The sequence below is a fragment of the Alternaria burnsii genome (genome assembly GCF_013036055.1).
Source record: "Alternaria burnsii strain CBS107.38 chromosome Unknown 732, whole genome shotgun sequence".
Classification (NCBI taxonomy): Eukaryota; Fungi; Ascomycota; class Dothideomycetes; order Pleosporales; family Pleosporaceae; genus Alternaria; species Alternaria burnsii.
The window spans coordinates 175,520-197,347 of NW_024066113.1; the positions used below are offsets into that span (position 1 = coordinate 175,520).

Consider the following 21,828-nt stretch of genomic DNA (forward strand, 5'->3'; position numbering starts at 1 on the left):
GCCGGTAGATAATATATTCATGATACAAACGTCACCCATCTTGACGTCTGGGCCGAGGATCATCTTGCGTCGGCAGACCGATGCAGGCTAGTCGGCTGGCCGTGAATGGTAAACTCCAGGCCCAGGTTCGGGGGAGGGGAGCTTCGAGCTTGTGACGATGCCAAGTCCCGAGCGAAGATGCGGGGATAACCCAACCCGTTAGCACTAACTCGCCCGATCAGCACAACAAACCCTGACGAACAGTGGGTTAGCAGACGATTAAACGCGATAAATGTCTGCGCGATATCGCCGCAGTAATGATTTTCACGCTGATATGTGGATAGCAGAGGCTGCAGGCGGACTGCACCGGCAATTGACGGAAGTCGCGATGCTGATGCTTGATAGCAATCGCGTTGCCGACAGCTTCGCCGGCCACTTCCGATGGCGCATCCAGGTATGTAATCTTGCGCATTCTTACCACGGCACTTACACAATGATGCTGGAGTCTAGCGACCTTTTTATGATTCTCAGTCCTGATCATTAGCGGTAGGCTGTGTCGATCGCTGAGCGAAGACGTCAATCAGTCGTCATTCGCACATGGCAAGTATAGCGGGAATAACACCAGCCGAGCATCGCAGCACATGCAGAAGAAATGAACTAGAGCGCGTCACACAAGACCATACGATGAGTGCTTTGCCCTCTGGTCCGTGTCAATGAGGAACAGATATAATGCTCTCAGGCGTGGCCGAGGTATGCCTAGCACTCAAAACCTTCACAGTGTTAGACACACATGGTAGAAACGTCAACAGCATGATTGCTGCAGGTTACGTCTTTTTATCATGAACATGTATTTTTTGTAGATCTCATGATAGAGGTATGTCGCATCTTCGATAGACATTGAGCCCATCAGTGCGCTCTTCAGTCGCTTTTAGCTAACCTCTCGTATAGGTAAGCTGGTCACGAAACATACTATGTCCCTTCCTCCATCACCATCAAGCACACAAAAGCCTCGTTGCCATCCTCTACACCTTCGTCACCGCAATCTCGAACGGAGTGTTCGCATCCTTCAAGCCCCAAGAACAAACTCCGCTTCCACCACAGCTTCCAGAAAGGTTCTCCCCAACCGCAAAGTGTCCCTCCGCCTCGAACGACTCCGTGAACGCCTCGCCCCGATACACCAAATCGGCTACGTGCGTAAATTTCAGGTTGAAGTTACCGGTTGCGAAACCACTGCTTCCCTCAAGCACGTTCATGACCCAGTAGCCCTTGGACGTGGCATCGCATGGCCAGGTACGGTCGAGGGGTGACTCGCCCTTGGTGTACCATTGCGCTTTGCAGTTCTAGGCTCGGGTTAGTGGAGGTATTGGCATATTTGGGAGAAGAGGATGAACATACGAGGCCTTGGCTTCCTGCTGGCACGGTTACGTTGCTGCCATCAGACTGTGATGTGCCGAGGTTGATCTCATTGGGGTCGGTCACGGAAGCTGTGATCTGGGCCCATGGATAGCTGCCGGGCCGTCCCGACGGGCTATAGGAACTCACGCTCGTGACTTGGAAGTCTTGAAGCGTACTTTGACGGGCTGCGAGCGGAGATGCCGCGGCCGAAGATGCGATTGCCAGAACGGCTGCGAAGGCGGTTTGTGTGAAGTGCATCTTGATGGTAGGTTTTGAAGTGCTGACCGTGAGTGTCCAGCAAAATGGAGCTTCAGTTTGGCCCTTCTTATACACAATACATTGCTTGAGGCCTCCCAATTTTAAAATCACCATCACCGTACATCCGCCTTCCCGAACGAGTATCCACGATATTCCGTCAACCAGGACCTTGACAGGTTGCCTTGCATTAGTCACCCCACATTTAGGCATCCCGCGCCTAATTTTAGGAAGATCTACGTCAGTGTACCGGAATACGATACTCTCCGCCTCGCGATGCTGGATTACTGATGCTCGTATGATGCTTTGTAGAAAGTGGTACGACATACATGTATTGAGATGTCGAGCGCGATTCTGTCCTTTTGTATGGACGACCGTGGGTAGGTGTATGTCGATACCAATGGTTCCAATGCCTGGTCCATTAGAACTGTGTTGCACAATATCGTACTCGGGAAAAGCAGCATCCACACCGCCTTGGTATCTCGTACCTGTCCGGCCTTACACATCACGTCCTCAACCTTCAGGCAAAACAAGTTACCGTTTGAATTGTGGTCAACGCAGTGCAGCGTACACGAGAGCAGCTACGCAGAGCATATTTTCCAAGAATGCTTGTCTTCTGCGAGGATGAGAGCGCATCTCCTAGGATAGCCAAAGAGACAAACATCATGTTTGTTGTCCGGCAAGTGTTATACACCATTAGTCTTCTTTGAGTCCTTCCTCAAAGTCCGCCACCGCAAACGCCGCTCTTCTGTTTCTACTTACCGCACTGACTTTGAAACACGTCTAGTGGGGTGTCCTTGACGGGACACGGATCGAGCATGAGTGCTGAACGTGTTAAACCGCTACCTCCGCCGCCCGCCGCCCGCCGCCCGCACCGCCCTATGACCCTCCGTATCCTCTCGTAGTGTGATAGAGGAAGCACATCAGAGCAAGTTATCAAGATGACAGCGCAGGGAAGGATCTCTAGCAAGAGTTTGTCTTGCACTCTCGCGTATCCTTTGCTCAGAAGTAATCTACGCAGGATTAACTATAGTGGAGACCAAGTGCATACAAGCTGACCGCGCACAAGCCGCTAGTGCGCAAGATAGCGATACAAAGCTTGCATTCGACCGTTGGCAGGCCTTAATCACTCTTCATCAAACGCTATTACACGAGCATCCCAACCTTTTCTTAGCTTATCAGCAACTTTCTGCCTTGTCTGCTCTACGACGTTCTGCAGCGAACTTTCAGAGAACTTGTTTATTGTATACCAAGCGAGATAACGTTACAAGATGACAGCCCGACAACGTCCTTTCCATCCACCCAAACCGATACCATTGGCACAACGACGATCCCGACTACGACGGTGTCCCTATGCTCCGCCACCTCCAGTTGCCTTGTCTTAAGGAAGAAGGCTACGTTAATATACGTTGCACATGGTTCTTGGGCTGCCTCAAGCGACTTTAAGCCTCTTACTGCCTCCACATCACCATCAGACACACTTTAAACCTGCAGTTTCGAAGCTAGCTTTCTTATGTGTCCCTTCAACGCCCCACCTCTTCCGCTGCCCAGGCAAACCCCGCTTCAACGCCTCTACCTCCTTAACGGCCAACCCCTTCACCTCTACCCCATCAACTCCAAGAACTCGTTGAATCTGAGACAATCTTCGTATCGCTCTTGAAGCCGCCGTCTAGCCTCATCTTGTCGTCGTATTCTTCTACGCCATATCCCAATCACACAGTCTTCAGTACAGGTTAGCTTAGCTTAAGCAGAGTGCATTTTGAGATGGTGTAAACTCACAGTGCAATAGCTTATATAAGAAATTGCGTACGGCAGGTGAAGCAACAAGCACACCAACAAAGATACCGATGACTGCTACGCAAACACTAACTAGAGTGAAGATATCTTGTCGCGACCATCCCGTGGGTACTCGGTCAGATGTTGCAGAACTTTGTTGACTGATGAGGTCCGCACCACGAGCAGCTTGAGTGGGAAAGGCTACAATCAAAGCGACTTGGAGTAAAAGACTCGCAATGACAAGGGGCGTCATGTTGAACTTGAAGTCGATGTCCTGTGTCAAGAAGAATGTCAAACAAGAGGAACGAAGAAAAGGCATCTTTTAAGTCTAGGGCGACTCCGCGACGTTTGAGACCGACCAAAAAGCCAAAATGCGGTAGATGCGCTCTATGAGCGTCATTTTGATTGGATGGCCCCTCACGAAAGCGGGCTCGGTCTCAAAAGCAGGCGCAGCCAACCCCCCTGGAGATCAGCAGTGTTAGTACCCGGTCCCCCAGATGCGGCTGGTCAGCGCTTTATCCTTGGCACATCCATACCTGCAACAGAAAAATAAGGGTGCTTGTGTCGCTGACTCAGTGGCTCAGCGGCTCAGCGCGTCAGATGCCTACTAGAAGTAACTTTCAATGTCTGTATCACTGCCTTGAAGCACAAATTGCGATACTAGATGTAGATGAGTCTACTCATTTTCGCTTCCTCCACACACTCACTCGATCAACCACGCCGCATTCATGATTTGCTTGCCTGCACTTCTCCAAGATCCCTGAGATCACCTACAATCGTATCGTACTCGTCGCGGAATACCTGTCGCGCGTTCAATTTTTGCGATGCTGAATCCAGAAACAGGCACCGCTGACCTTGATCAAGACGACGGCCAAGGTCGAAAGACATTGTTCGAAGAGGGTAACAATGTTCATTTGCTAATGAAAAGCTATAAAGTTACAGAATGCCATGACGCGACCGATGTATGCAATGCGAATTCATTGTTGGGAATCTTCAATGCGAAGATGAGGCAGTTCTTCCAGAAATCAATCGACTACCATTACCAGTTAAGTTTGATTGCCACTGCTCACTCCCCCTCATGGCCCGGAACTCCCTGAAGTTGAGATACTCGATATAGTCTTCTTGCAGACGTCGCCGGGCGTCGTTTGCTTGTCGTTCGGCGTCGTCTTGTTGTCTTCGAACATTGTCTTGCCGTCGCCTGGCGTCTTCTTGCCGTCGCAATCGCCTGCGTCGTAACTGAACTGTACAGTCTTGTGTGAAGAAGAGAGTTAGCTTGAACTAAGTATGCTGTGTTGAGTGCGGATTCAGCTTACGGTGGAAGGGCTTGCACAGCCACCTGCGTAATCCTGGTAAGCCAACCAGCAGACCTACCAGGATGCTCGCTATCGCTACACAGACGCCAATCAAGGTGAAGATATCCTGCCGCGACCAACTTGTTCGGGCTGTGTCGCCCGCGGTTGAAGATTGGCCATCGCGGACAGAAGGTATGGACACCGCTTCATTGCATAGAATGAACCAAAGCGCAAGCACACCAACAATTGATGTCATGACTTTTGCCAAACAATGATATATGTGCTAATCAGAGTAACGTCAGATGCTGGCAATGTTCCCCTCCAAAGCGCCTGGGCGGAACGATGCGTACGAGAAATCAATCAGATTGCGAGTCTGCCTTAGCGAACGAGTTCGCGCAGAGGACTATAGGGGTGATTTAAGGGAGAAGCGATGGAGGAGATCATGTAGATGAATTAGAGGCAAAACGGTAGCAACAGGTGCAAGCGTGTTTGAGTAGATTACCTGTTTTGATGTAAGGTGAATATTGTTCTACGGCTCGCGGATCTATATACGCAACTTTCACGACCAGGTGTGTATGGCATCTTTTGTTCTGTGGCTCGGGTAAGGTGTAGAGCTGGAGGACGCCCGGGCTAATCCTGCACACCCCGGTCGAACAGACTTACCATATCGTCATCCCTAGAGTCTGGGTCTGTGCCTTAAGACTGGTCATTCTCACCTGGCTGTCGGCCCAGCGCCACTGACGGCCGTGCGACCTATCAGCGAACATTTCGTTGGCATCGCAGCTGCTTTAACCACATCTTACTAGCTCGTGCTTGTCGGAATAACCCGCCTAAACATATAAAACCTGCAAGTAAAAAAGAAGACGAAGTCGTTTCCTAGCATTCTGGTATATATAATGCAGAGTTGACCTCATGACGCTCGAGCTTGTGGTTAGCTGATTGTTTACAAAATCCCGTACCGCCACGAACTGTTCTTCGAAGCCAATGGTATCAAGCCATCCGTGACACCGGGGTAACGAAGCCCCGAATTTTTTCATCGTTGCTCATTCGTGGACGGCGGCCCCGCTGCCTCGTGTCGTTTCCCATGAATATAACATTCTTCGAAAACACCCGCCAGATCACACTCACCCAGTCAAATCCAACAAGAACTCACCCAACACTATAGCGTCGTTTTACAAGAAATCTTCATGATTGTATCTAAAATAAGACTCAGAAGCCTCTGCGCGTTGTTAGGAGTTCATTTTATTCGTGTCGCATCTGCCGATGCACCTCTCGACGGTCTCTCCTCTCCCAACCCTCGATGTTAGACGGCCGGTACATGGGCAACTCGTATCCTGGACAACGGCACCAGAAATCTAGCTAGACTGATAGTGAGCGGGAGGAGGGCGATGGATCTTTCGATGAGTGTAGAAATATTCTATTTCGACCAACTTTGTTGATGCGTGTAAAGGACGTTTGTGAAAGTCCAAACCTTCATCGTAGAAGACGAGAAACAAGTTTTCCAGGAAAAAGTCAAAGTTCGTTTTGTCCATAGAATAAGCTGACAAGGTTTTAAGAAACGAAGCAAAGAAGCTCCTCGGTATCTGTACATGCGATGCGGAACCGACCCTCCCTCGTCTTCGCGTAAATGTTCCCGTGAGATTTCGTTCTATCTCCTTCAAGGGCCATCGCCCACACTTCTCTTTTCAAAATCCACGAACCAGCACATTAAATTATCATATCCATGGTCTATTACCCACCACTTCTAGGAACTCGTTGAATCTAACATAATCTTCGTACCGTGCTAGCATTCGTCTTCTAGCTTCGTCTTGCTGTTCTTGCTGCCGTATCCTTCTGCGTCGTACTCGCATCGCGCAATCTTGAGTGAAGAAACAAGAAAGTTAGCTTACGTAGACTAGACAGTATACATGCAGATGTGGTTGGCCTACTGTAAAAGGGCTTGCACAACACCTCGCGTAATTCAGGTGATGCGACTATTACGCCAATGAAGATTCCAACTATTGCTACGCAGACACTAACAAGGGTAAAGATGTCTTGTCGCGACCATTTATTTCGTGTCTGGTTGGGAGTCGGAGGTAGTGAGTCGTGTATCATGTCTCCATGGCGTGGAGGTGGGGCCGAAAAAGCTCCAATAGGGGTTGAGCAAAGGATGAAGGCCGCCACACGCAAACCTGTCATGTTATTATCCGTACAGTAAAGTCCTTAGATTGCGTATATGGTGTAAAACTTGATAATGATCAGAAAGATATCTAGAGATGAACTGCTGCGATAGAGATTACAAGCCGGAAAGTCGCGACCTCGACGTAATTACATACACCTGGAATACCTAGATAGTTATAAGGAACGGAGCGGTAGGGCTTCGGAGGTGGATGGGCGCCATCAAGCCATCGCTAGTAATAGTGTTAGCCTCGCCTCAACCCGCAACTCAATCTTGGGTCGAAATGATACGCGCTTGCACGTGCAGGTAAGCGACATGCATGAGAGTGCCTGTGCCATGGAGTCGGAGAAAACCATGTCAGAACAGGGAAAGTACAATACAATCAATCACCAGAAGCTACTAGCGACAAAGTTGCGACCGGATATGTTCTTTGACTGGGAACAGCGTCGTCTTGTTGACTGAAAAGCTGCTTGCATCTGTCTCATTTGCGGTACGCAACTGTGATCGATATATAGCAAGGGAAAACTACCTCTGGTAGTCATATTGACCAAGACTGTTCGATGCCCAGCCACCATGTAGCGCACTGAGAGAGACTTGCAATCTTAGTGGTTCAGTGATGACGGTCATTTCCATGTTAATTACGATAGAATTCAAGATCTTCTATCGCGACTGATCTTTCTAGTTCTGCAAAGCTAAGGAATCTTCGTGGTAGAATGTCCCTCTAGAATGCGATGAAAATGTCACAGAGATGATTGTAGCCGGACTTTTGGAAAGATGAGGGGAGCTCGTGTGTATGGTAAGGGAGGTAATAATAGTCATAGCTGGCTGCCAAATTAGGGCTTCTAAACCGCAATCCAGCTTCGTTGTAGGAGCGCGTCCTGGGTGCCTGCCCCTTTGTCGTTGTTTCGTACCCAAAGCGACCGTTCTCCCCTCTCTGACACGGCTCTCACTTCCTCCCAACACACGTCCACTTCACGTCTCACTACATTTTGCCCAAGGCGATAGATCGCCCAAACCTAGACATCCTGACATTCTGGAACTCAGGATGCAACAAAAGTAGCGTCCTCCCTCGTCCATTTGGTGATAGACAGTACTTGCTTTGTCTCATGGGGGTATGGGCCATGCGGGAATATTCAACTTTCAGCCTCACAGCGCACACCAAGGGAAGACGCTGCAAAATTATACCATGTCCTCGAGCTATATCGGTTCCAGTCTTCTTGAAAACCTTCCTGATACTGCATCTTCAAGCGCTACGCACCTCTCGATGATGCCTTCGCGATGGCGATCATGCCTAACGCATGTGCGATGCGACGAAGGGTTCAGGGACTGTCTGTCGACTTTGCAGCAATGACTCAGCACAGAGTGATAAATGCTCCATCCAACATGCTTCATGCGCTACGTCCTAAGGTCGCTGAACTCTCAACTCCTCGCTCCCTTGTAATTGTAACCTTGCGACCATAAGCTTAAAACTCAGTATCCTCCCTTCCGCATCTTCAATAACTCATTGTAACGGTCTTGTAGCTGCCGATGAATCTCTCTATGATCCTTCCTCTTCCAATTCTTAATGGTCGAAGGTCGATGTCTCAGCGGCCGTGTCTCGAGATGGTACAATTCTGTTTCTAGTCAGCTTTTATAGTTCCGTTCCTAGGACAGATAAATAAGAGAGAGATCCTTACTAGGCTGCACACATTGCGTGAACCAATCAAATGGTCTGCACAGCCACTCTCGTGTTTTGGGCGACCCGACGAGAACGCCAAACAATCCGATAACGACAGTGACAACACCAACACACACACCGACAAGAGTGAGCACGTCCTGTTTGGACCAACGCTGGTCCATGGCAGGGGTGACGGCCACACTTGGATAGCTTCCGGCAAGGGAACGAATGGCAATTGCCAGTGCATTTATGGGGCAAATCTGGGCGAATAGGACCATAGCGAGTTTAGAGACCTGCATGATACTGAAAATCACGTGGGATGTGCCGTTGGTGGGCAAAGGTTGCTGACTGCCTGTAGCACGTATTGAGAAAATTCTGGATGTTTCGATCTAGAGTGCTTGGGCATCGACCGGATGGTCCGCAAAGTTGCAAAGCAGGCAACCGGGCAACGGGTGCAAAAGAGGGCAACAGGGCAGCTGGGGCTAAGATATGTGGGAACTGAAATGATACAAGAAAGCTATGAAGTGCATAGCAAATATGGAAAGCAGGTGCATATATGTGGCTCTGCTTAGAGCAGGCAGATGGATCCGCAGAATTGAGAGAGCAGGCATATGGGTCCGCAGAATTGCGAGCAGGCAACTAGGCAACCGGAGAGAACCACATAGAGATAGGGTTGCTCGCTTCCTCCCGCAGGGAGCACCATGACTGCTTTAAAACTCCCGGGATAACGTATACTACATTATTCACCTCCTTCTAATCGTTGTAGCACTGTTCGTCGTAGCACACTGTCGGAACAGTACATGTGAATGGATCAGGCACGTGCTAATCACATGATCATCATATGATCAGACCTCTGGTATATAGACCTCTCAGAGCTAATCAACTCCGAGGACAGCTATCTGATCAATAGACTCTATAAACAACGATTTGATCCGGTCTTCTTGCTCCAACACAAACTCAGTCCACAAAGATTCTTTGGCCACTTTTGCAGGATTCACTGAGCTATTCCAAATGCATCACAACCAGTCGGCACCCCGCAACCTTACCGATCAGAGACTTGACATGACATGGATTACGTGGCGACTACCTCAGGTCGCATACTCGATGTCTGAGGCATGAACATCAGGAATACTCACAAGAAGAGATGTAAGCCGTTTTCAACTCTCACTGAAAATTGATTGGCGACACGATTCGGCAAACATTGTTCAATAGTCGTGTATGTTGCGTCGACGTTTATAGGGCTGCATGAGTGTAGGAGTCGTCATTTCGGCCGGCTTTTAGGCTGCACTGCATCAATACAGATTACAGATGATCCGTGAACTGCCCTCGCCCCGTTTTACCGACGTTGTCGCAGCTTTGTACAAACCACAACACCTTCCAAAATCATCAAAAGCTATCATTTGGCACGGCGATATCATTATGCAAAAAACGTTATTTGCAGTGTTGCTTGTCTCGACTGGCGTAGGGTTTGCCTGCGGTTATAGCATTAGCCCAAACTCGCATCTGCTGCTTAACGCAGATCATCTCGCGGCCCCACGCCTCAAGTGGCAGACTCCACTTTCGACGAAGGACGACAGGTCTACCGTGTTGAACGTTCGTGGAATGTTTGAATGCAATGAGAACACGCTAATGTGCTACCCAGTTTGATGACATCTCGACGACTGACGGACAAGCGGCTATTGAACTTTACAACGGTCTTCTCTTCGAGGGACTGACAGTTGTCAATGTGTCCGACAGTAGCCTTCTTGATAACGAGGATAGAGATTGTGCAACATCACACACAAACACCCTAGTCAGCTTTTCATACTCCGAAGGCCAACTTCCTCAGATCAAGATCGGAGCAGCACACCTCAACGACAAAACGTCGTTGCCCATGTTTGATCTCTTGTCCCTCTCCATCAAGCCGCGTCAGAAACGATATTCGGACCCCGTGCTTATCAGATATAAGTTCTGGCAAATACAAGACGGCAAGACCGAGACGACATATATAGACCTGGTCTTTCATGGCGTTGATCACCACGCCATTGCTCACGTTGATTTCGAAAGGTATGGGTATACCATCAGAAACCTCACCGCTTTCGAGATTACTGTAATGGAGAATGATAAGATGGACTTTGCATTTTGTCTGGACGATCTGGGCGTAAGGATCCATAACACGACTGGCGGTAAGGTAACTCAATAAGAGGGGTTGTTGTCATCGATCAGTAGGAAGCAGATACGAATAGTTGACACTCGTAAAGAATACGTCCATACCTGACGCTATCAAGATGTTCTATCGGTAGGAATTGTTAGGTTTTGTGCATATGCGTTCGCTCGATAGTCGCAAGCCTAGTGCTCCGCATGCCAGATATGGCAGTGCGGTAGAAACGACATTCTCGACACAAATACGTGTCAACATAACGAATATGTGTTCTAATATGATCAACATCTTCCAACGAGGCTGTACAGCACTTTTGCAAAGCTCTAAGTAATGTTTTGACCAGATGATTGTCGGAATCGAAGCTTCATTTGCATTTCGCCATCAATGAGAATGCTCGTGAATAGCTATGTTGATGTGTCATTAGCTAAACCAAAAGGTGAATGCATCGAAGCGGTGCTGTACCACCAGTTCCCAGATACCCCAGAAAGGCCTTCATGAAGACATTAGCTTTCTTTTTACCGATATTGATTGATGACAGTATGACCTTTGAATACGTCTCCAGAAGCAAGAGCGTTCCAGTGATTGCTTTGCTCCACTGCAGAAGCGTTATAGCGCAGGGGGATCAGTAGGGGTGCCTATTCGTCAACCCACTCATCGTCATCGTACACATCATTGTACCAACCAGGGAGCTCCTCTTCATCAGCCGTTTGAATCATTGAGATCAACCGCAACATTGGATCCTGAGATGCATCCGTAGGATCCACTCTCCCTACAGATGTTGGGTCCTCCACGCCCCCCATCGCCCTCTCTCGTCCCTCGAGGTTTGGCGCAAGGCTGATGATACGAATCGTCTTTGTTGGGAAGAGACGAACGTTCCTTGCGGTCGTTCCATCACGCCTTTCACCCAGTGTCTGCCGGCTGTTAGTTTTTATGTATTTTTTTCGGGGCCTGATTATTACCGCATAAGTCGACATGATACAATCGTCGTAAAGTGCCATGAAGCTAATTGGACACGCGAGTTGCGGCGCAGAACTATTGAGGTAACAGTACGAGGATGCACGCCCAGTGGCTTGCTCTTCGAGGCTGATGCGATTCTTGCTGTCGAGCGCAACGACGTAGGCTCTGTTCATAATCTCAAACATGATTCGATGGTTGCGAACAGATAGCCAACCACCGAGGTCGAAGCTCGACCCGTCGGAGTCGCACTGTAGGATCTGACTATAACGTGCTAGGTTTTTACTCGCGTCTTCAAGTGCCTTGCGGAAGTCGGAACATACGAAGACACGGCCAAGCCGGGAGAAGCCCACGAAAAGGTTGCTGTCGCGGTCTAGCATGCCAGCACCCCATTCGTCCTCACTGGTATCTCTTCTGTCCTGGTTGGGAAGAGGACCTTTATTGAGTTGGACAGGCTTCAAGCGGGTTTTGCGGGGGTTTGATGCAGGAAAAATCGGTCTCGATGGGCGACCCGTACTCAGTGCGGCCAAAGCTCCGTTAGATCCAGGTCTATCGAGAGGTGGCAAGGGTTCGACGTGGTATATTTCCGTACATTGCGATGGCTGTAGCGTACCCAGAGCCTCTCCGGTCTTCTTGTCGTACACGTGGTAACCACGTGCTCCCATGGAATACACAACCACATCCTCGTTCTGATCGAGGTGCCCTACCGCGTCTTCTTCGATCTTCAAGTGCGTAATCAGCTTTGGCGGGCTTTGCTTCATGTCGTATACGAAGCCCTGGCCCTCTACTGAGACCACAACCAACGTCCAATAAGAAAGCTGGAATCCTCTTGTTTGACAATCGTGATCTAGAACAGCTGCGCGTCGAAACTCTCCTCTTGCTGCACCTTCTTGATCTGTTTGCCAGACTTCCACCGCGTCTCCTTCACGGTCAAATACGGCCATTCCATCTTGATACTCTAGATGCGCATACGGTCTGACGGCATCCTCAGAATTCGAGTCTAGAATTGAAGGCAACTGCCACAGGATGTCGCCAGTGTCCATATCAGTCACATTCAGTCCGCCAGCATGCGATGTCGAGATGAACAGGCGACGTTTGAAGTCGGCTTTAAACCGCCATACCGCATTATTGGTAACCTGCAGGATGGACTCTTGCGTGACAGGTTGCGACGAGGCCCAGTTGCGCGCAAGAAGCGTCTGTCGCTTGCATAGATCTTTCCATGATGTGAGGTTCTCGAAGAACTTGGAGAAGCTGGTGTAATCTTCAACAAACGAGAAGTCGCGTGCGGTGCGGGGTGGCTGAGAAGTCGTATGCGATTGCGACGTCTTAGTTGGAGAAGAGTAGATAGCTTCTTGGTGTGTTTCGTCGATGAAATGGTGCCAGGCGCGTGATACAACGGTAAGAGATGCTAAGGCTGAGACGGGTGTGAAATCGAGGATGCGGAGCACGATCTCCGGCGGGAGGACCGTCAGCGGGTCGGCAACAGGGCCCTTCAAAGCAAGTCCGCGACTCGTGTAGACGGATACAGGGTCCTGATTCATGCTCACAATATTGAAGTTGGAATGCGCTGCTTGTTGTTACGCACGATAATATTCTTGACGGATCAAAGAAATAGCTCTCCGGGATGAAGTCATTGTGGAGCAGTCACGTTCATGTCTCGTGGAACATCGAAAGCTCAATTGAGGACCAACACAACCACAATTACGACGATGGCATCTCGCTGCGGATTGCATCTTCATACGATTGAAGGAGAAGCACACAGGAGCATATGTTCAACTTCATAGTGACTACACGTGGGGTACCGCATCATTTTCGGAACTACATGGAAGCGCCATCGGCGCATCTCAACCGACACGCAAGTCAACATCCCTCCACATATCGGAGAGATTGATAACAAATGCCATACTGATGACTATGAACACCATCCGACATGCGATAAGCAACGAGTCGGCGATTTACATCCGGTTAGGCATCGATTGTGGAGATGCAGCCCGCATTTTGCCAAGTCACTAGCAGCTTCGGCAACAGCGTGGTACTGCTTACCATGAGCGAAAGAGGCATCTCTATATGTCCGGTTATCTTGGATATCATAGCACCAGAAATCTTGATACTGCCGAAGTGTATAAAACAGTCCTAATGGCGATCTGGAAATTCGCAGGTGTGCCGTTCACAATACGCTCACCATGGCGGGCCGTATCATCTTCTCCGGATTGCTGACCGCATCTCTTGCGTCTATCTCCGCCTTGGCCGCTCCGGTTGTTAAGAGAAATCCCTACAACTTTGTTCTCAAAAACCCCTACAGCGATACAATCTTCGAGCTAGGGAATGTCTCATACCTGGCAAATACCAAGTATCCGAAGGCGAGTGCTGGTTGCGCAGTTGCCGGCACATCTACGTCAATTCCGATCACCGTCATCAAAACCAACGAGACCACTATCACAGAGGATGTCCTGACGAGCATCGTATCGTCGTACCTCGAGGGTGACGACGTCTTCAGTCATGACTTCCTGGACGGGCTGTATCTCTCGTCTAGCGTCAAGTCGACCTTGGATGCTTCTGCCATGGAATATCTAGCAACCTTCAACACGAGCATGCTTTTCGTGGACTCTACGGTGACTGCAGACGCCTCAGCGAATAATGTCGTACTCCAAGCGCCCGTTGAGATCCCCGCTGGCCCATACCTCGCATCTGTGGAAGACGGCTCTGTAAGCTTTGCGACTGTGTACCGACTTTACCCAGATACTTACAGGACGTTCCTCTTCGGCGCCTACGATGCGAATGATGGAGAAGACAACTACAACCCGCTTGGCGTTTTCCTGCCCAAATTCTGGGATCCTATGATTCCTGTTCCTTCACGCATTTACTACTGGGATGACGACAGACCCCTCGCAGGCGAGCGTGTCGCGATCAAGGACTTGTACGACCTCAAGGGTCTACAAACCTCTGGCGGCAGTCAAGCATGGGCTTATATCACGCCTATCTCAAACGGCACAGCACCTTCAGTACAGCAGATTCTCGATCTCGGAGGTGTCGTAGTCGGCAAACAGAAGCTCGCTCAATTTGCTTCTGGTGCTAACCCTTGGGAATGGCAAGATGAGCACTACCCATTCAACCCGAGAGGAGATGGATGGCTCACGTGCTCAGCTTCTTCATCCGGTGGTGGCTGCTCCATTGCCGCGTACGACTGGCTAGATTACGCCATTGGGAGCGATACGGGTTCTTCCATGAGACGGCCAGCCGCGGTAGCGGGCGTATACGGCCAACGACCCAGCCAGGGCATGATATCCCTCGAAAGAGTCATTCCCCTAGGAGCCGCAACCGACACCGCCGGCGTCTTCTCCCGCGACCCTTACAAATGGATCAAGTTTGCAAAATCCTGGTACACACCCTCCCTCTACCAAGACGCGTCGATAACTGGACTGTCTCCCCTCTCCGTTCCAGACACCAACGCATTTCCCAAAACAATCTTATACCCCACCGACTACCTACCTCTCAACAACTCCGCCGCAGAACCCATCCTCCAAGACTTCATAGTAAACATGTCTCGAATCTTCAACATGACAGTCAAAGAGTTCAACTTCACCGCCACCGTACAAAACTTCTCCGACCCCATCGCTAGCAACTTTACAACCATGAACGCCGCCACCAGCGTGATAAACACATGGTCCGCGTGGACCGTCGTCGGAAAACCCCTGCTAACAGCTTGGGCCGCCCTCTTCGACGGCCGCTTCCCTCCCATCGATCCCGCACGGAGACCGGGATGGGCAAACTTCAATGAAAGCCGTACAAATCAGACAACTTACGACGCGGCCCTCGTCACCAAGAACACAGCTGTAGAATGGTACGAGCGCGAATTGCAATACTCGACCCCAGAGTCTTGCTCCGAGTCGGTTATGCTCTACGACATTGGCACAGGCGGTCTCCCTTCGTTTCGCGAAAAGGAACTCAATGACTCGCCGGATGCGTCGTATCTAGCTGTTACGCCGCCAACGGCGAAGATAACGGGTGCGGGTATCTGTCCGATTTTTGGGTGTGCGGATTTTACGGTGCCGATTGGGCAGGTGGCGTATCAGAGTAATGTTACGTTCCATGAGGAAATGGTTCCTGTGACGATCAATCTTGTGGTGAAGCGGGGGTGTGATTTTGTGCTTTACAACATGATTGAGAGGTTGGCTGATGAAGGGGTGTTGAAGAGTGTTAAGACAGGGAGAACGGCATTTTGATGGCGAGGGGATAGAAGAATATGATGAGATATGAATGATATGATGCGTCATGCTGAACCCACAGATGATTGATGTTAGATTAAGGGGGGTTTTAGTGCTGCTGTAATGATGTCGCCTCTAATGTCGAAAGGACCAATGCATGATTGGATCAGGTAGTTTCTAATGAAATAATGCAAGCATATTCACACGTTTTCCGTAGCGCGAGCGTGCTCATGGCGGTACTTTCTGTCTCTTCGGGCGTTGCAGTCCTTGAGGCATACTTTCCAGATGTCGCACCAATTGATGATCTCCGATCTGCATGCAGTCGCATAGGTCTGATGGCTGCGTAGATAGCAAGCGGCAGACTCTGCCTCGTTATGTGACCAACTGTTAATCGGCACTGGGCAGCGTTGACAGAAAACATCATACATTGCTTCAAGAGCAGAAACCGGGAAAGAGGACCGCACCAGTAGAGCGGAGATTGTAGCTTGGCAAAGCCAAATTGCATTGTTTGCGAACCAGACTGGTCCGGCGCTCTTGTAGCCCAAGAACGGGAATGCATCGTTCTACCTTTCGAAAAGCGACCACAACGCCAAATGTAGAGCAGACAGTACAATGCCAAATGTCTATGATTTCCCCCAACGCTTTTGAGATGCTGTATTGATGCAGTATTAGAAGAAGAAAAGACATGAACGTCTGCCAGAGGCCTGGGACATGCGTCCAGGATTCCTCGTGGTGGCTGTGTGCGACTTTGCGCACCTACAGGCACCCGTATACCATCTATGATCGATGCATGGTACACCGGTCCAGCGCATCGAGCAACTCGGGCCGTTCCGCCAAGGCCTGTCGCGCCTGGGTATAGCTGAACCAATTTCGATTCCGCTTGTGCTGCTCCGGCCATTGGGCCTCTTGCTTCTCAACGGTCGCCTCGAAGAAGTGGTACGAGGCCTTTGGGGCCTGGGAGGTGAGCTGGTCGGGTCTCCGCTTCTCAGGGATGAGGCCAAGGTCGTAGTTGATCTTGCATATTATGCCAGCCTCTTCCCAGGCTTCGCGTTTGGCGGCGTCCTGGGCCGTTGCCTCGTCCGTCTCCCAGCCGCCTTTTGGGAGCACCCAGCCGTTTCGCTTGGTGGACTGGATGAGGAGGACGTAGTACTTGTCGGCGGAAAGCGGGACAACACCGGCGACTAGCCGCTCGCCTTGGGACCCATAGCCTGCCGCCAATCAGCCGAAAGTTAAAGCGGTGAGTCTGGGGAGATTCGCGGAAGGGATTCAATTTTTCGATGCGAGTTGTGGGGGTCTCGTGAGCAGACTTACGTTGGTTCACGCGACCAGTGCGCGACTGCATCGACAGCTGCTGGGTAGCGGCCATATCGGAATATCGACAAGGGAAGGCGCGGAGATTTGCGTGGCACCGCTTGTATGCGACTCGCTCGACGCGACGGCAGCAGGCCTCAAGAATAGGCTGGGTCGGAAGAGCAGAGGCGAGCCAGGCGGTGAGGATGAATGGAGCCGAGCAAACAGCGAGAGTGTGGCTCAGGAGTGTGTGTGGGTGTGGGTATGTGTGTGTGGCTTCACGGGGGGAGTAGTAGTGTCAAGTGTGAAGGGTGAAGGTGTGGTAGGCAAAAGGGCTGAGCAAGGCTCAGTCCCGCGGATGACGGGGCTGAGGATGTTGAAGGAGCCTGCGAGCAGCAAAGAAGTTCGGCATGGTGGATGGATGTTTTAGTAGGTGGTTCGGGTCAGGGACTTTTTACGTGGAAACTAAGGGCTCGCGGAGCGTCACGCCTGTCGCCAAGGCCCGCCTGCAAGAGGAGCTTTGTCCGGGGTGTCTGCACAGAGCTGCACAAAACTGCAATCAACGGCAGCCAGACAGGGCACTGGCTTCACCTATCGGCGCACGAGACAGGCCGTCTACGGTCCCAGCTCGCAGCTCCAATGCGCTGCATAGGGAGCCGGCGGGGCACGCGAGACCAGCGCGCCGCTTGCAGCTTCTCTGTTGCCTGTCCTCTGGATGACGTACAGGCATTTAAACGGCGAATTGCCCACTAGAAAACGAGCAATTGCCCCCGTGTAGACGCTGATCAGAGTTTCTGGTGCGCGCCCTGCACGCTGTGATACAACAACCTTTGCATTGCTATTGTGTGTCTTGACCCCGCGACCGATCGCCCGTCTCCGCCAGAACATCATTGCCATCCACGCCCTGACCGCCCTGACCGACCCCGACAGTTCCAAGAGCCCTGATCTCTAGCAACCGGGCGTGGACAAGGAGCTATTATTCATTCTGCTACCGCCTGTCATCGCTCGCCGCCGCGACGACGCTCGAATCCGCCTCGGACCACTACCCCCACCAGCTCCCACGCTTATGCTGCCCTCATGCAGTCCAGTGTGACGCCTTTCGGTATGTTCTGCTCCAACCATTTCCCTGGGTTCCGGCTCGTGCCTGTCTGGCTGGACATGAACTATCTCTCAAGCTCCCAGCAATACGGACCTCCCATCTCAGACCCTGGCTATCAACGACTTGCTAACGGTCATTTCCAGGCTACAGTAGTGAGTCGTGCGGGTACTGCAAAGACGCATCGAATGGCAGTAGAACCGCCAACTCTCGTACGTGGATTTTCATAGTCATCCCTATTCGGTCATGGACGGATCGTCATGCCTGCATGCCGCTGTCAGAGCGGTCAAGCCATCTCACACGAACAATGGGCGTCAATGGGTGTCAGTATTGCAGCCGGCGCTTTTCTCGCCTGCATTTGATGTTCCGTTAAGGTTACCTGCCTCACGTGCAGCCCCGCGTCGCATGGAACCTCGGAATCTTGCCCGTCCCCAAGCGGCGCATCACTGCCAAGCATCGTCTATGTCGACTCATTTGCACGTCGGCAGATGTTGTATGATACAGATCTAGATTCTCGAGATTGATTGCATCACAGTGCATGTCCATCTCGATCATGAGCTGTCTGGTGAGCTTGAGCGGGGGAAGTCGGAATGAGGCTGCGAGCCGAGAGCACCGACTGACCTTACTTGATTAGGGGCGAGTTACTACTTCTCGTCGAAAAGCTTGACCGTTGAGGTCTACCAAATCCTCGTGGACCGCGGTTGGAGAAGGTACGACCCACTCATGCACAGCACATTACATACAGCGCTATGCCTACAATAGCAGCTGACAGTGGCTTCTAGATCTGGTACCATCTTTTACAAACCGGATGTGCTGCGACACTGCTGTCCACATTACACTATTCGGTAAGCAGGCTTGCAGTAACATCCTGCTAGAGACTTACCCGAGACTAGTCTACCCGTAGCCTCCTTCAAGCCCTCGAAGGATCAAAGAAAAGCCGTCAATCACTGGAATGACCATGTGCTAGGGGAGTCTTATATGAAAGAGGCTTCCAGGCTCTACCCGATATCCAAAGAGTGTGTCACGATATGGCAGAGTTGTTACTAGGCTGACCATCGCCAGGGAGAAAGCTCGGTTCAAAAACACCTTTGATCTCACTCGTGAGATTCACAAGACCGAATATGAGAATGTCAAACGACCGCCCGAGCCCGCACACCGCTTTGAGGTAACATTGGAGCCAGCAGCGTTCACGCTCGAAAAGTATGAGTTGTTCAAGAACTACCAGCAGAACGTGCACAAAGAGAAACCTCACGAGATCTCTCAAGCAGGCTTCAAACGCTTTCTGTGTGATTCGCCGTTGAAGCAGACTACCAGGACCGTCGAGGGCAAAGAACAGCTGCTCGGATCTTACCACCAGTGCTACCGGCTTGATGGACGGCTCATTGCGATGGGGATACTCGATCTGCTACCCCACTGCGTTAGCGGCGTCTACATGCTCTACCATTCCGACTACGAACAGTGGCAGTTCGGAAAGTTGAGTGCGCTACGAGAAGCTGCGCTGGCTCTTGAGGGCGGCTATCAGTACTACTATATGGGATACTACATTCATTCTTGCGTCAAGATGAAGTACAAGGGCGATTACAAGACTCAGCATGTTCTCGATCCTGAAACATACGAGTGGCATCCCCTCGAAGGTGAAATGCGCGCTCTGCTTGATAAGAAGCCGTATGTCTCCATGTCTAGGGAGCGTCGCAGGAAGGAGATGGGCATCGATGGAGAGCAAGACGATTACTCCGATTATCCCTATCCGACAGCTGCTGAGGCTGGCAAGGCTGTCAACAAGGGCGTGTCCTTGTTTGAGCTTAAGGTACCGGGCCTTATGACTGCTGAAGAGATTGAACAGCAACTCGATCTGGCCACTATGCCTATTCGCGTTGGTGGGAGGATGGCAGAAGCTCAGGTGAGTAAGCTGCTTATATGAAACGCTTACTCTGTATTAACTGCGTATAGGACCTGGTCTCTTGGGACGGCAGCGAGCTGAGGAATCCAAAGTCGATTAGGGGTGTTATTGGTGAGATGGTCGCGTGCATGGGACCGGAAGTTGCATGGCAGGTCGTGGTGCAGTTGGGATGAAGGGTATGAAGGCGCGTGTGGAGATGCATGTGCCGAACACGTATAGATAGTAGCGACCACTTGGCCTGCTCTAGACGAATGTCTGACGTCGAAGGCTTTGATTCATGATCTTACACACGTGCGGTCAATCTCACTCGCATGGTTTCCCCTAATGGCGAAGTGGCTGAACCCTTTGAGCCTAGCCTGAACGGGAGGCCGAGGCTGCCGCTCCGAATACCATCTTGCTAAATGTCCACACACAGCACACGCTGTCGCAGCACGCAACAATGTCCGACCTCACACTCGTCGTGCGCCCTCGTGGTATGCTTGTTCCTTGACCTATTGAGTCGGCTTCGGTCCGATTGAGTGCATCCTGGCGTTTGTTTGTTTGTTAACCCCTCCACAGGCCGTCCGATCAAGAACCTCCCCGAGACCATCACCGTCTCTGCGGATGCCTCGGCCGCCCAGATCTTCGAAGAAATCGCAAAGGCGTCCAGGTTCTCAATCCACCGATTGAGGGTCACCAAGGGCAGCGACGGATCGCCAATCAACAATGTGCGAGACGTGAAGGTTCATGACACGGGCCTGCGGAACAAGAGTGCTGTGGATGTCAAGGATCTAGGTATGCTGCTCTCTACCTCTTCACCAACAGACGACTGACAGTCTCCCAGGTCCCCAGATCTCATGGCGCACCGTCTTCATCGTCGAGTACCTTGGACCCCTCCTCATCCACCCGCTCATCTACTTCGGCCGCTCCCTCATCTACGGCACCTCAGCCCCTCCGTCGCAGCTCCAGAAGCTCACCTTCCTCATGTGCGTCGCTCACTTTGCTAAACGCGAGTTCGAAACCCTCTTCGTCCACCGCTTCTCGTCGGCCACAATGCCTATAATGAACATCTACAAGAACTCTGGCTACTACTGGCTCCTTTCAGGTGTGAACCTGGCGTACTGGAGTTACGGTCCCAACAGCCCAGCTGCTAGACCTTCCAACCCGCTTCTCACATACCTTGGTGTAGCGCTGTTTGCCATCGGCGAGGTTTGCAATTACAGCACGCATCTGACGCTCAAGAACTTGCGCCGCCCCGGCAGCACTGAGCGCGGTATACCCAAGGGACTGGGCTTCGATCTAGTCACTTGCCCCAACTACATGTTCGAGGCAATGGCGTGGATTGGCGTGGCGCTGGTCAACTGGAGCTTGAGCACCGTTCTCTTCATCATCGTGGCTGTGGGACAGATGGGTGTTTGGGCATGGAAGAAGGAGAAGAGGTATCGCAAGGAGTTTGGAGATAAATACAAGAGGAAGAGGTACGCTATTCTGCCTGGTATCTGGTAGGAGATACCTGGTAGAATGACGGTGTCAGGCGACAGGCGTGGGGCTACCAGCAAGATTGGCGCCTGGTGAATGCTTGGTGTTCATGGGCTCAAGCCAATGATGAAAGAGGGATGGTGTGCGGATGGCGGTGGGATTCAACCAGGATTACGGCGAGGCGCACTCGAAGGATGAGGACGTGAAGGCTGTCACACCGGGCTCAGAACGGTAGCACCTCCGCAGGTACCCGTATCTAGCGCGTCGATGCCT

The 21,828-nt window shown here is 51.2% G+C and overlaps 9 protein-coding genes across 9 annotated transcripts; 3 read left to right on the top strand and 6 right to left on the bottom strand.

Annotated features, from left to right (window-relative positions):
* Positions 1-1,001: 1,001 nt before the first annotated feature.
* Positions 1,002-1,632, bottom strand: GT037_005523 (uncharacterized protein; the record flags this gene model as incomplete). The annotated part of the gene is made up of 2 exons (XM_038930570.1): positions 1,002-1,319; positions 1,375-1,632. The coding sequence occupies 2 exons, from the start codon at positions 1,630-1,632 to the stop codon at positions 1,002-1,004; spliced, it is 576 nt and encodes a 191-aa protein (XP_038786259.1).
* A 1,735-nt stretch (positions 1,633-3,367) lies between these two features.
* GT037_005524 (uncharacterized protein) lies at positions 3,368-3,658 on the bottom strand (the record flags this gene model as incomplete). Its single annotated transcript, XM_038930571.1, has 1 exon — positions 3,368-3,658. One exon carries the CDS (start codon positions 3,656-3,658, stop codon positions 3,368-3,370), a length of 291 nt encoding a protein of 96 aa, XP_038786260.1.
* A 2,822-nt stretch (positions 3,659-6,480) lies between these two features.
* GT037_005525 (uncharacterized protein) lies at positions 6,481-6,791 on the bottom strand (the record flags this gene model as incomplete). The annotated part of the gene is made up of 2 exons (XM_038930572.1): positions 6,481-6,555; positions 6,657-6,791. The coding sequence occupies 2 exons, from the start codon at positions 6,789-6,791 to the stop codon at positions 6,481-6,483; spliced, it is 210 nt and encodes a 69-aa protein (XP_038786261.1).
* Positions 6,792-8,325: 1,534 nt separating this feature from the next.
* On the bottom strand, positions 8,326-8,811 carry GT037_005526 (uncharacterized protein; the record flags this gene model as incomplete). The annotated part of the gene is made up of 2 exons (XM_038930573.1): positions 8,326-8,468; positions 8,532-8,811. The coding sequence occupies 2 exons, from the start codon at positions 8,809-8,811 to the stop codon at positions 8,326-8,328; spliced, it is 423 nt and encodes a 140-aa protein (XP_038786262.1).
* A 1,009-nt stretch (positions 8,812-9,820) lies between these two features.
* Positions 9,821-10,694, top strand: GT037_005527 (uncharacterized protein; the record flags this gene model as incomplete). The annotated part of the gene is made up of 2 exons (XM_038930574.1): positions 9,821-10,105; positions 10,155-10,694. 2 exons carry the CDS (start codon positions 9,821-9,823, stop codon positions 10,692-10,694), a joined length of 825 nt encoding a protein of 274 aa, XP_038786263.1.
* A 593-nt stretch (positions 10,695-11,287) lies between these two features.
* GT037_005528 (uncharacterized protein) lies at positions 11,288-13,147 on the bottom strand (the record flags this gene model as incomplete). Its single annotated transcript, XM_038930575.1, has 2 exons — positions 11,288-11,563; positions 11,612-13,147. 2 exons carry the CDS (start codon positions 13,145-13,147, stop codon positions 11,288-11,290), a joined length of 1,812 nt encoding a protein of 603 aa, XP_038786264.1.
* Positions 13,148-13,789: 642 nt separating this feature from the next.
* Positions 13,790-15,829, top strand: GT037_005529 (amidase family protein; the record flags this gene model as incomplete). The annotated part of the gene is made up of 1 exon (XM_038930576.1): positions 13,790-15,829. The coding sequence occupies one exon, from the start codon at positions 13,790-13,792 to the stop codon at positions 15,827-15,829; it is 2,040 nt and encodes a 679-aa protein (XP_038786265.1).
* Positions 15,830-16,588: 759 nt separating this feature from the next.
* Positions 16,589-17,177, bottom strand: GT037_005530 (nudix family protein; the record flags this gene model as incomplete). The annotated part of the gene is made up of 2 exons (XM_038930577.1): positions 16,589-17,019; positions 17,123-17,177. 2 exons carry the CDS (start codon positions 17,175-17,177, stop codon positions 16,589-16,591), a joined length of 486 nt encoding a protein of 161 aa, XP_038786266.1.
* Positions 17,178-18,504: 1,327 nt separating this feature from the next.
* Positions 18,505-21,582, top strand: GT037_005531 (synaptic glycoprotein sc2; the record flags this gene model as incomplete). The annotated part of the gene is made up of 8 exons (XM_038930578.1): positions 18,505-18,520; positions 18,832-18,907; positions 18,980-19,042; positions 19,091-19,213; positions 19,260-20,097; positions 20,148-20,208; positions 20,656-20,871; positions 20,921-21,582. 8 exons carry the CDS (start codon positions 18,505-18,507, stop codon positions 21,580-21,582), a joined length of 2,055 nt encoding a protein of 684 aa, XP_038786267.1.
* Positions 21,583-21,828: the final 246 nt, after the last annotated feature.